Source organism: Gobius niger (genome assembly GCF_951799975.1).
Source record: "Gobius niger genome assembly, chromosome: 9".
NCBI lineage: Eukaryota > Metazoa > Chordata > Actinopteri > Gobiiformes > Gobiidae > Gobius > Gobius niger.
The window spans coordinates 37,289,866-37,303,282 of NC_136860.1; the positions used below are offsets into that span (position 1 = coordinate 37,289,866).

The 13,417-nt window shown below is 47.1% G+C and overlaps 2 protein-coding genes across 2 annotated transcripts; both read left to right on the plus strand.

The window, feature by feature from the left end:
* Positions 1–9,439: 9,439 nt before the first annotated feature.
* On the plus strand, positions 9,440–10,198 carry LOC306967622 (olfactory receptor 4Q2-like; the record flags this gene model as incomplete). Its single annotated transcript, XM_079562704.1, has 1 exon — positions 9,440–10,198. The coding sequence occupies one exon, from the start codon at positions 9,440–9,442 to the stop codon at positions 10,196–10,198; it is 759 nt and encodes a 252-aa protein (XP_079418830.1).
* Positions 10,199–12,363: 2,165 nt separating this feature from the next.
* LOC306967623 (olfactory receptor 4Q2-like) lies at positions 12,364–13,122 on the plus strand (the record flags this gene model as incomplete). The annotated part of the gene is made up of 1 exon (XM_079562705.1): positions 12,364–13,122. One exon carries the CDS (start codon positions 12,364–12,366, stop codon positions 13,120–13,122), a length of 759 nt encoding a protein of 252 aa, XP_079418831.1.
* Between the last annotated feature and the right edge of the window lie 295 nt (positions 13,123–13,417).

Genomic DNA, 13,417 nt, shown 5'->3' on the forward strand with positions numbered 1-13,417 from the left:
ATATCCCCCCAGCTCAGCCGTCACGTGTTGGAGTTCACCCCGGTGGACGAGAGGGTCGCGTCCCTACGCCTTCGGGTCGGGGACAGGTCTCTCACCGTTGTCTCGGCCTACGGGCCCAACATCGGTGCAGAGTACCCGGCCTTCTTGGAGTCCCTGGGAGGGGTACTTGATGGTGCTCCGACTGGGGACTCCATTGTTCTGCTGGAGGACTTCAACGCCCACGTGGGTAACGACAGTGAGACCTGGGAGGGGGTGATTGGGAAGAACGGCCTCCCCGATCTGAACCCGAGTGGTGTTCTGTTATTGGACTTCTGTGCTAGTCGCAGTTTGTCCATAACGAACACCATGTTCGAGCACAAGGGTGTCCACAAGTGCAGTTTGCAGATGATGTTGTTCTGTTGGCTTAAACGAACCAGGTCCTTCAGCTGCTCTGGGGCGGTTTGCAGCCGAGTGTGTAGCGGCCGGGATGAGGATCAGCATAGGGTTGGGAGATGTTTCCTTAATTGGCCGTTGACGATGTTTACAGATCGACATGATATCGTCCATTTCTCGACTTAAGAGCGTCAACTCCTCAAAACCAAGACTCTTCTCACACTAATACGAATGTAAATCGGAGCTTATTATTTGCATTTGCTCAGTTTTAACGTAATGTTTAGAAACAGTGGGTGAACGGGACAATATGTTCACGTTTGCGTCGTAGCTTGCGTTTTTTAAGCCGCTCCAGGCGCTTCCCGGGCCGTGAGCTCGTAACCTCGTACCTCCTGCACCGCCTCTTTCTCTCCTCTCTCTCTTCTCTCAGTCCTTCGTGAGAATTATCCAAATCCATGCGCGCTCAGCTAGCTCCGATGTGAGAGCCATCTCGTCATTTTAAAACGGTTTAAGTTTCCGTATGAAGCAAAGCAAAGCAAAACCACGCGCTGTTAAACTCTGAGCTGCAGAGAGAGAGAGAGAGAGAGAGAGAGAGAGAGAGAGAGAGAGAGAGAGAGAGAGAGAGAGAGAGAGAGAGAGAGAGAGAGAGAGAGAGCTCTGCGCGTCAGAAACAGCAGCTGCGTCTTTACTTTAATAATTACGGCGAACACGTCATGGCTTCTGGCAGGTACTGAAACTTGCGTGTATATTAGTTATATTCGTGATTGAATTTACAGTGCAATCCCTGCACAGTTTGAAGGTTTACAAGGCCTACAGAAGATCAGTGCCTGTTTCTGACAGGAGGGGGTCCGGACCTCGGTAAAATTTTAGCTTTTTTTTTTTTTTTCACATTTAATCCTTTACTGCGCAAATGAATGTTGTAAACACGCGCTTCTACAGGCGGAAGAGCCTCTAGTTCAGACGTGGATGAGCTCATTATGAACCTAAATGTGTCCACTCTGAAACTGAACCTCATGAGCTGCTTTGGACACGAGTGCGTAAAACTCCGCGGAGGCGCAGCTGTGAGTCAGCCTCACTACAACAGCAGCGCCTTCAGCATGAACCGCGCCAAAGTTTGATCGAGATGCAATTTCTTTGCTCGGTCATAAAGAGAGAGGAGCCAGTGCCTCAGACTGACGGTGACTTCATTTACAACAGGAGTTTTCCTCATTCTGATCTGAGGAGCGAGAGGAGAAGCGTCTGTGCCTCATCACTGCTCTCCTCCTCTGCTGCTCACTTTGTTTCTGTCTCATGCAGAGATTGTCCTGCGTATAAATGATCTTCGCTTTATACACAAGTGACATGGCGGCCATGGACGTGCGCCCTCAAAACGGTGCTCAATGCACCGTGGCTAAAATGCTTAAACCATCAAAAAGGGGGATTACATTTACGATTTTAGTAATGTGCCTCTTACTGTTGACAATGCGACGGCGTTTAGCAAAAGAGGACTTTGTAAAACCGTGCTCTACAGCCATGGAAGCCACTCATCTGTGCTACTACACACTCCTCGAGGATGGCCGTGCCAGACTGGCTACCTCGAAACAAGACAATGCGAATGCAGCGAACATCTTCAAAACATTGGCACATATAACCATAATGATGCTACTGGCAGGAGACGTGGAGCTAAACCCAGGTCCACAGCCCATGGTCAATGCTAACATGGCTAAGTTCAGCCAGCCAGCCAGACTGCTGCATCACTCACTGTCACCACAATCCGAACCTGGGCTAAGGTCTCACCTACTGAATCAAACTACAACTCTGCTTACCGATGCGGTGGGGGACTGGCGGCCGCCGGCGTCGGTGAGGCGGGGGCCCGGCGAGGCGGCAGCGGCGCCGCCCGAGTCGGGGGCAGCAGTGAGGATATCGCACCTAGGATCCGGTGAAGCTGCACAGCTGTGTGGTCACACGGCTTCCTACGCCTTGGTGCTGTCATCCACAATGAAGCCATGCACGCGACTCAGCGCAAAGCAGCAGGTCGCTGACACCACCTCCGCGGAGCGATGCGTGCGGGTGGCTACACCAGATCCCGGAGCGGCAGCGGTAAAACCTAGTACGAAATCTCATACAAGACCCAGAACGAAACTGCTCTTCGGCAGGGCCTCGGCGGGGCCCGGCGCGGGGCTGGATACAGCGGATCCCGGGGCGGCAGCGTTTCCATCTACAGCGGGACCGCGTACTCGGGCCAGAGCGAAGCAGCTGTTTGGTGACACCGCGGCAGGACCTTGCGTCAGGCTGGATACAGTGGATCCCGGAGCAGCAGCGTTGCCATCTACAGCGGGACCGCGTACTCGGGCCGGACCGGGGCGGCTGTTTGGTGGCACCTCGGCGGGACCTTGCGTCAGGCTGGATGTGGATCCCGAAGCAGCAGCGTTGCCATCTACAGCGGGACCGCGTACTCGGACCAGAGCGAAGCAGCTGTTTGGTAACACCTCGGCAGGACCATGCGCCAGGCCGGAGATAACTGACCCTGGAGCGGCCCTGCTTACATCTACAGTGGAACCAAGTGTACAACACAACGCGAGGCGTGTGGCCGATGATATCCCAACGGGACCATGCGCAAAGCTGGAATCACTGGATCCTGGAACACCAGCTATAATACCTACAGTGGGACCGCTCACTCACCTGGTCGGCAAAGCCCCAACAGGGCTCTGCGCGAGGATGGATGCATCTGATCCGGGAGCAGCAGCGCTAACATCTACGGGGGAGCCCAGTACACTCACGGCATGCCCGAGGATAAGTTCACACCTATTGTATAGCGTTGAGCAGCCGGATAAGAATGCCTCGAAGGAACAAACGTCATACTCAACAACTGCGGTCAGTAAAAGTTCACATCTGGCGAGAAAGAAAGTTATTTTTAAATCTGCTAAACTCAGGTTTTTCCAGACCTTAAACCATGCCCGTGTACTATGGAACCCTAAAGCTAAACCCAAAGGCTTACTCGGTGGACACATTAACATTCGAAGCATTGTGCCTAAATGTGAGCAAATCCAGCATTTGTTAAATGAATCCAGTATTGATTTTTTATGTATCACTGAGTCTTGGTTACACGCAAACTCTGCAACTGCGGGATTGAATGTACCAGGATATAACATCTTTAGAAAAGATCGGCCAGAGGGGAGGGGTGGAGGTGTAATGTTCTACATAAAGAAACATCTAACATGCACCCAGTTAAAGTGGTCCTCACCCAATAACTTAGAATGCATTGGGCTAAATGTAAGTCTTTCTCCGCAAATGTCAATCATACTGATCGGAATATACAGGCCTCCAGCTGCCTCTAATGGATTTTACGATGAACTACAGACCATTCTTAAAGAGTGTAATCGGAAGAAGGAGACGATTCTCCTTGGAGATTTTAACATCAACTGGCTTGAAAAATCTAATCGGAAAAGGCTCAAATCAATTGTAAGTAGCCATGACTTAGTCCAAGTAATAGAGGGTCCAACTAGAATAAGTAAATCTACTGAAACTTGCATTGACCTTGTTTTCACCAATAGGAAGGACAGAATTCTTAAAACCTACAACATGATCACAGGTCTCTCAGACCACAATATGATTCTTTTCTCAAGGAAATTATGCAAAAATAGATTTATCCGACCCTTCAACAAACCAAGTGAACACCTCCGAATTCCAAAATCCGAAATAAACAACTTAGAAACCGCCTTGAGTGAAATAAATTGGCCTGAGCATCTTGCACAAGAACATTTAGACCTTGATGAAAAGTGCAACGTGTTCACAAAAAAAATCCAAGAAACCATAAGTCACTTTCAAAAAATAGTAAAACATAGGCCTCAGAAACAACACTTGCCTTGGCTAAATGAAGAAATTTGGGCTTTAATGAAGCAACGTGATAGGGCACTTAAGACTGCTCTTAAAACTAAAACAACTACTGATATCTGATATCTGATATCTTTTGTTCCTCACTAAGAAACAAAAGATATCAGATTCGCTAAAGCAAACTTCTTCATTAATGCCATTAAAAATGCAAAATGCAATATAAAAGAGGTCTGGACACACATAAAGAAACTGACTGGAAGTTTCAGTTCAGTGAATAACATTAAGGAATTAAAATTTAATAATGACTTGATCAATAATCCAACACAAATAGCAGAGGTTCTGAACTCCTACTTTCTGGATTCTGTTAAGAATCTTACATCAAGTGCATCGACAATGGCAGACACCAGCCTTTCAATGGTGCCTTCTATTGCTGAGGCACCAGCTTTTGATCTGTGTCCAGTATCTTTTATGAAAATTGAGAAGATCATCGGTGAACTGAATAACTCTGGAGCCAAAGATGCATTTGGGATGAACACAATGTTCATAAAAACATACAACAAATCTCTTATCGCTCCAATTACAAGCCTTATAAATGATTCAATAAACACAAGCACATTCCCAGACCACTGGAAGATCTCTGTGATTACACCGATCTTTAAATTGGGAGATCTGACAGAACCTTGTAATTATAGACCCATAAGCATCTTACCAGTGGCATCTAAATTGATAGAAAAATGTGTTGCAGAACAACTTATCAATCATTTAAATCAAAGCTCATTCAACCTTCATCAAATGCAGTTTGGCTTCCGAAAGCATTATTCCACCGAAACAGCCGTATGCTTTCTTCTGGAAAAAATGAAATACAGCCTTGACAAGGGTGGCGTGGTCGGAGCCGTGTTCCTTGACCTCAAGAAAGCATTGGACACGGTCAACCACCAGATCTTGCTCAATAAATTGTCCCATTTTAATTTCTCACCGCGCACTGTACAGTGGGTGGAATCCTATCTGAGTCAAAGAAAACAGTATGTTAAAGTGCAAAATTTTATTTCAACAACTCGTAACAATGGACTAGGGCTACCTCAAGGTTCAGCCTTATCACCATTATTATTCAGCCTTTATATAAATGATTTCCCTGAAAGTTGCCCTCCCAATGTACAGTGCCAGATGTACGCAGATGATGCAATCATCTATGTCCACTCAAAAACAAAACATCAAGCAGCTCAAGAACTGTCGTCAGCAGAAGGTTTCAGAGCAGCTGCAAAAGTCACAACTCGTACTCAACGTGTCAAAAACAGTCAGCATGTTTTTTTCAAAAACTGCTTCTGCTGAAGATACACATCCTCCTGTATTGATACAGGGATCCCAAATTGAATCGGTCCATGAATTTAAATATTTAGGTGTAATTGTAGACGCAAAACTTTCATTTAAACAACAAGTGAAAAAAACAGTGAACAAAATGAAATTTAACTTGTCAAATTTTAGATTTATTAGAGAAAACCTAACACTTGAATCAGCTAAACTTTATTTCAAGGCCATGATTGTTTCACACATGATGTACTGTATGACGAGTTGGGTGCTTGCAAGCAAGACCACTCTGAAACCTATCGAGACGACATACAAGCAAGCGCTCAAGGTCTTGGATAGAAAACCAAAGACATACCATCATTGTAAAATCCTAAAAAGTATGAGATATTGAGCTGGGAAAACCTCATCAAATATGTGGACTCCATTCTTGTATATAAAATCTTCAAAGGACTAGCCCCACCCCCATTACAAGAATTTATTCAAAAGAATCACAACAAATCAACAAGAGCAAGTTCCAGAGGTGATTGTACAATTCCTTTCCGAAAAAGTGCCTTTGGACAAGCAGTATTCTCCTTCCGAGCCTCTCAAACTTGGAACACTAAACCACCGAGCATAAAAGAGATGCCTACAATCAGCTCGTTCACCAAACATCTCAAGTCATGGCTATTGGACAATCAAAACTGCCCACACAACCTGGCATAAGCTGAAAACTGCCCACACAACCTGGCATAAGCTGAAAACTGCCCACACAACCTGGCATAAACTGAACTCTGGCAAAGAAATGTTTATGTGTTTTAACATTGGACATTGTACAGTATTTGATATGTAGTATGAGAGTGTATGTTAGGTAGAAGTGACCTTTTATTATCATTTTTAGGAGACTGGGCTGGTTGCAGGGTGGGGGTCGGTGTGGGTATGGGAATGAGGGTGGATGCGGGTGGAAAGTGTGTGGGTATGGGAGGGCGGGTGGGGGTGGGTGAAAGGTGTGTGGGTATGGGAAGGCGGGTGGGGGTGGGTGAAAGGTGTGTGGGTATGGGAAGGCGGGTGGGGGTGGGTGAAAAGTGTGTGGGTATGGGAAGGCGGGTGGGGGTGGGTGAAAAGTGTGTGGGTATGGGAAGGCGGGTGGAAAATGTGTGGGTATGGGAAGGCGGGTGGAAAGTGTGTGGGTATGGGAAGGCGGGTGGAAAGTGTGTGGGTATGGGAAGGCGGGTGGAAAGTGTGTGGGTATGGGAAGGCGGGTGGAAAGTGTGTGGGTATGGGGGTGTGGGTGGAAAGTGTGTGGGTATGGGAAGGCGGGTGGAAAGTGTGTGGGTATGGGGGTGTGGGTGGAAAGTGTGTGGGTATGGGAAGGCGGGTGGAAAGTATGTGGGTATGGGAAGGTGGGTGGTTGTGGGTGAAAAATGTGGGTATGGGAAGGCGGGGGGGGTGCGGGTCGAAAGTGTGTGGGTATGGGAAGGTGGGTGGTTGTGGGTGAAAAATGTGGGTATGGGAAGGCGGGGGGGGTGCGGGAGCAAAGTCTGTGGGTATGGGAATGTGGGTGTGTGTAGATGTAAAGTGTGTGGGTTTTAGAAGGTATAGGACTATGCGAGTGAGTGCAGGGGTGAATGTGCAGAACAAGTGTTAAGGACTGACTGATGCTCTGCAGAGTGAGTGGTGTGTGGTGGAGCCGGGCCTGGTCCAGTTGGGGACAGAGGATGGAAATTAGCTTGAGCTATAATCCTGCATTTTAAGTATACTGTACTTTGTGTAAATGCATTGTCCCTTTTAAATAAATAAATACAAATACAAATACAATGAGCTTAAACCAGCGCATTCACCTTTGTAGCGACCAGTGGTTTGAAAGTGAGGGCAACGCAGAGGGGGCGGGGCCAGAGAGGGCGACGCAGAGGGGGCGGGGCCAGAGAGGGCGACGCAGAGGGGGCGGGGCCAGAGCGCAGAGTCCAAACAAGAGTCTGATGTTCAGAATGAGCCAAAGCAAAACCCTCAGCTTTACCCATTCACACCCACAGCCTCGTTTTCAAAACACTTAAAAACTGACATTTTCATTTAATATTTTAGTGTTTATTTAGGACAAGACTTTCTTATTGCCTCTCAATCAGGCGAGCACAAATGTTTGAAAAACCTGCTTACAGTAATAATGGATGAAATAGATATTAAATAGATTTTATTTTGTGATATTCAACATGTCAAAGTAGGGGGTACGACGTGACTCGTCACCTAAAACTTCAGGGGGTGCACGGCTGCACCCACTGCCGGACTGCATGTCCGACCACCATCCACTCACTCACTACATTCACTCAGGCTCCTGGTCCCAAACGGTGCAACAAAAAGCAATTTTTGAAAACAGCTTAAGGATGAGACAAAAGTGTTTTTGATCACTTAAAATACAGGAAATTACATCTGAATCTTTAAAAAAACTCCTGGGGGAGGACCCCCAGACCCCCCGGTTTAAAGAACTATCCGGACCTCACTGTTTTTTACATCCTGGCTACGGCCCTGGGCGTGGCATCACGATGATGGCTCTCCATCGCGATGTTGCTCATCCATCACAACCCTAGATCAGCACCTCCAAATCTGAGGCCATGGTTCTCCTTCCCCTCTGCAGGTCGGTGGGGAGTCCTTACCTCAAGTGGAGGAGTTCAAGTATCTCGGGGTCTTGTTCTCAGTGAGGGACGGATGGAGCGTGAGATGGACGGACGGATCGGTGCGGCGTCAGCAGTGATGCGGTCGCTGTATCGGTCTGTCGTGGTGAAGAGGGAGCTGAGTCGGGGCAAAGCTCTCGATTTACCGATCGATCTACGTTCCCGCCCTCACCTATCGTCATGAGATTTGGGTCATGACCGAAAGGACGAGATCGCGAATACAAGCGGCCGAAATGAGTTTCCTTCGCAGGGTGTCTGGGGGTGAGGAGCTCAGTTACCCGGGAGGAGCTCGGAGTAGAGTCGCTGCTCCTTCACGTCGAAAGGAGCAGCTGAGGTGGCTCGGGCGTCTGTTCCGGATACCTCCTGGTCGCCTCCCGCGGGAGGTGTTCCAGGCATGTCCTAGTGGGACAAGGCCTCGTGGAAGACCCAGGACACGTTGGCGGGACTTTGTCTCCGAGCTGGCCTGGTGTGGCCTCGGGGTCAGAACAGCTGGACGAGGTGTGGCCTCAGGGTCAGAACAGCTGGAGGAGGTGTGGCCTCGGGGTCAGAACAGCTGGAGGAGGTGTGTGTGGATCGGGAAGTTTGGCATCTCTGCTGAGACTGCTGCCCCCGCGGCCCGGCCCCGGATAAAGCGGAAGAAAATGGATTGATGGATCTTTGAACAAAGTCCAATCGTGGCCTAAAGAGTTAGAAAGGAAAACCACAGAGGTTCAAAATAGTGATGGGCTTCACGGCTCTTTCTGGGAGACAAGTTTATTTTGTTTCTTTGGTCGGGACAGTTGATGTTAATGCACATACTGTCCATGGATGCACCATAGGCTAATTTCCACTCACACTCTCATTCACCCTGGCCTATTGTACATGTTTTTAGTGGTACACACGGGGAGAACAAACTCCACAGAAACATTCTTGTGTTCATTCTTGGAAGTTCTGGGTAAAATTGACTGAAAAAAAAAGATCTGGCTCTTTCCACAATTGAGATCCGGTTGGAAGCGTTCACCTTAAAGAGCCGCTCGGTCGTGCACATTACATCACCAGTCGGCAGGTTCATGTAAAGGCACTTATAAAGAGCCGGAGGCCACAGATGTGTGAGACACTTCTGGGAGAGTCACAGACGAGGAGACCAGTTCAGGCCTTTGATGGAGAACAGGTCGAGCTCTTTACACTTCATAACAATCGAGGGTTATGTGGAAGTGTCCAAATACGGTCATCTTTATTTCGTCATCATGTTTGCAGCTTATTTACTGACCTTGTGCAGCAATACCCTGATTATATCCCTGATCTGGACTCACCCGAACCTACACGAGCCGATGTACGTTTTCATCGCCGCTTTGTCGGTGAACTCCATCGTTTACGCCTCTGCGATCTACCCCAAACTCATGATCGACTTTGTGTCCGAAAAGCAGGTGGTGTCTCTCCCGGTCTGTCTCTTCCAGTGGTTCACCTATTACACTTTAGGCGCTTGTGAGTTCATGCTTCTGACAGCGATGGCGTATGATCGATATGTGTCTATCTGCAAACCCCTGCAATATCCGACCATCATGACAAAGACCAGAGTGTGCGTTCTCTTGGCTCTGGCGTGGCTGCTTCCTTTCTCCCAGAATACAGTCGCTCTGTGTTTGAATGTAAAGAAAAAGCTTTGCCGTTTCCTTTTCAAAGGGGTCATCTGTAACAGCAGCGTTTACAGGCTCTACTGCACCGGCTCCACCACATTAACCACGTACGGCATGTTCGTCTTCACCAACGTCGTCATCCTCCCCGTGCTGTTCATACTTTACACGTATTCCAGGATATTCTTCTTGGCGAGACGCTCCAAAGACATGAGAAGGAAAGCGATGGAGACCTGCCTCCCACATCTGCTGGTTCTGATCAACCTCACCGTGTTCATCTTTTACGACGCTCTCTTAGTGCGGATCCAGACGGAATCTAGTAAAACTGTGCGGTTTGTCGTGACCCTGCAGGTGATCATGTACCATCCGCTGCTTAACCCGGTCATCTACGGGCTCAAGATGAAGGGAATCAACAGACACATACAGAAGCTGCTCTGCCCGTGCGTGAAGCCTAAATAACTGATTCATGTGGAAAGTAATGACATCTCTCAACAATGTTTTACTGTTTAGGTGAACTGAAAATGTCAATATTCTCAAAAGTTTCCCATTCTGTCCAATTCTCATCCCTCTGTTTGATGAAATGTTAAAAGCATTATATTTGACTTGCTTCTGCCTGTATAAACCCTGAGCATAGACACTATTTCTCGGTTGTGTGTTTGCAGATTGTGTTCAGCATGTTCAGAGAAACAGAAAAGGCTTCTAATAAATGTTTTATTAAGCGTATAGAGATGTAGAAAGTCCTTGGCGAGCGACCTTTAACCTGTTACCTGCTACCTTAGGGTTAGGGCTAGAAATGATGCATATCTAAATCTCAAAGCGTATCGACAGGAGAGCTTACAGCCTATGTGCCAGTGTGATGCCTCATTTGAAAGCCAAGACCCTCTAGTTTCTAAAGCTCTGTAAGATCTGTGTGAGAGAAACACAATTTACATGACATTTACCGTTCCTAATCCTAACCCTAACCCTCACCCCCTGATGAGTTTAAAGCTACTGGTTGGAGATCTCTTGTTTAAAGGCTGCTGGTTTTCAAACAGATGCTTTCGTGATGGAAAACCTCACAAGAAGCTGTGGGTGAACTCCATCAGCGCCGCTCTCTCCACCAGTCCTGACTTGAACCTTCCCCCAGCGCCGCGGTCGTCTGTCGCAGATCAGGATGTCGTGGATGGACAAAAAGTGGACGTTCAAAAGCACGAGCTCTGCAGCAATGCTTTTATGCTCCTAATGTTTCCACTGTGTTGTGTTCAAAACTATCATTTCAATACAGAGCTTCAACACAAAGCGCTGTGATTCTTTATTTCATCATAAACAGGGCTTGAGTTTCCCCCAGTTACATAAACACCTTCCAGAAAACTGCCATAACTGGAAGTTACAAACACCTGCATGTCCCTGGGATTAATGCAATCTTAAACCCAACTGGTGGACTCCGGTTTAGGAGCTTAAAGGGATGTTTCAGGATGTTTGACATAGGGCCTCATTTCCTCGTTATCCAGAGTGTTGCTGATTTCTGGAGATATTTTTTTCTGTAATTCATGCAAGGCTAGTGCATGTCTATGGTATCAGCTAGCCTGCATTAAAAACAGTGTGACCCGCTCCACAGAGCACCTGAGGCAAATCACTGATAACACCAGACTAACCATATACATGTCTGTGTCCATAGAGTCATGTTTGGAATATAACTGACCTGCATCACATGAATGATCGCATTTTGAGGGACTATTTTCTAGCAGATCACTCCGCCAACGCGTAGCTTATACAACCACGAAGCTGATGCTGCTCAAATATAAGATATTTTAAATGACTCTCTAGACACAGACATTTATATGGTTAGTCTGGCGTTATAAGTGATTTGTCTCATCGTAGAAAAGCACTAGCCTTGCATTAGCCTAGCGCCACGAAACTCTTCAAACATAAGAACTGCATGAATTACTAAAAAAACATCTCCAGAAATCAGCAACACTCTGGATAACGAGGAAACAAGGCCTTATGTAAAAAAATCCTGAAACATCCCTTTAATGTTTGGGAGCTTCGGCACAACAAAATGCACGCTTAGTCCGCGATCAAGCTCACATTTAAAATAAAACATGTGAACTTCACCCACCTCCATGTTTATTAGCCTCATTGTTCTTTTATTTTAGACAATGATTGAAACGGACAAAGGCCAAAAGAGTCAGCGAGTAAAACCACAGAGGTTCACGGTGTTGATGGGATTCACGGCTCGAGTTCATTTTATTTATCTGTTTAAATGGACACGCCGGATTGACTGAAAAAAAGATCCGGCTCTTTTCACAAATGAGATCCGGTTGGAAGCGTTCACCTTAAAGAGCCGCTCGGTCGTGCACATTACATCACCAGTCGGCAGGTTCATGTAAAGGCACTTATAAAGAGCCGGAGACCACAGAGGTGTGAGACACTTCAGGGAGAGTCACAGACGAGGAGACCAGTTCAGGCCTTTGATGGAGAACAGGTCGAGCTCTTTACACTTCATAACAATCGAGGGTTATGTGGAAGTGTCCAAATACGGTCATCTTTATTTCGTCATCATGTTTGCAGCTTATTTACTGACCTTGTGCAGCAATACCCTGATTATATCCCTGATCTGGACTCACCCGAACCTACACGAGCCGATGTACGTTTTCATCGCCGCTTTGTCGGTGAACTCCATCGTTTACGCCTCTGCGATCTACCCCAAACTCATGATCGACTTTGTGTCCGAAAAGCAGGTGGTGTCTCTCCCGGTCTGTCTCTTCCAGTGGTTCACCTATTACACTTTAGGCGCTTGTGAGTTCATGCTTCTGACAGCGATGGCGTATGATCGATATGTGTCTATCTGCAAACCCCTGCAATATCCGACCATCATGACAAAGACCAGAGTGTGCGTTCTCTTGGCTCTGGCGTGGCTGCTTCCTTTCTCCCAGAATACAGTCGCTCTGTGTTTGAATGTAAAGAAAAAGCTTTGCCGTTTCCTTTTCAAAGGGGTCATCTGTAACAGCAGCGTTTACAGGCTCTACTGCACCGGCTCCACCACATTAACCACGTACGGCATGTTCGTCTTCACCAACGTCGTCATCCTCCCTGTGCTGTTCATACTTTACACGTATTCCAGGATATTCTTCCTGGCGAGACGCTCCAAAGACATGAGAAGGAAAGCGATGGAGACCTGCCTCCCACACCTGCTGGTTCTGATCAACCTCACCGTGTTCATCTTTTACGACGTTCTCTTAGTGCGGATCCAGACGGAATCTAGTAAAACTGTGCGGTTTGTCGTGACCCTGCAGGTGATCATGTACCATCCGCTGCTTAACCCGGTCATCTACGGGCTCAAGATGAAGGGAATCAACAGACACATACAGAAGCTGCTCTGCCCGTGCGTGAAGCCTAAATAACTGATTCATATGGAAAGTAGTGACATCTCTCAACAAAGTTTTACTGAAAATGTCAATATTCTGGCCTAAAACATAATAAGTTGCAGTTATTCCTGAAAGTGACAACTTTTTTTGCTCAAAAGTTTCCCATTCTGTCCAATTCTCATCCCTCTGTTTGATGAAATGTTAAAAGCATTATATTTGACTTGCTTCTGCCTGTATAAACCCTGAGCATAGACACTATTTCTCGGTTGTGTGTTTGCAGATTGTGTTCAGCATGTTCAGAGAAACAGAAAAGGCTTCTGAAAAATGTTTT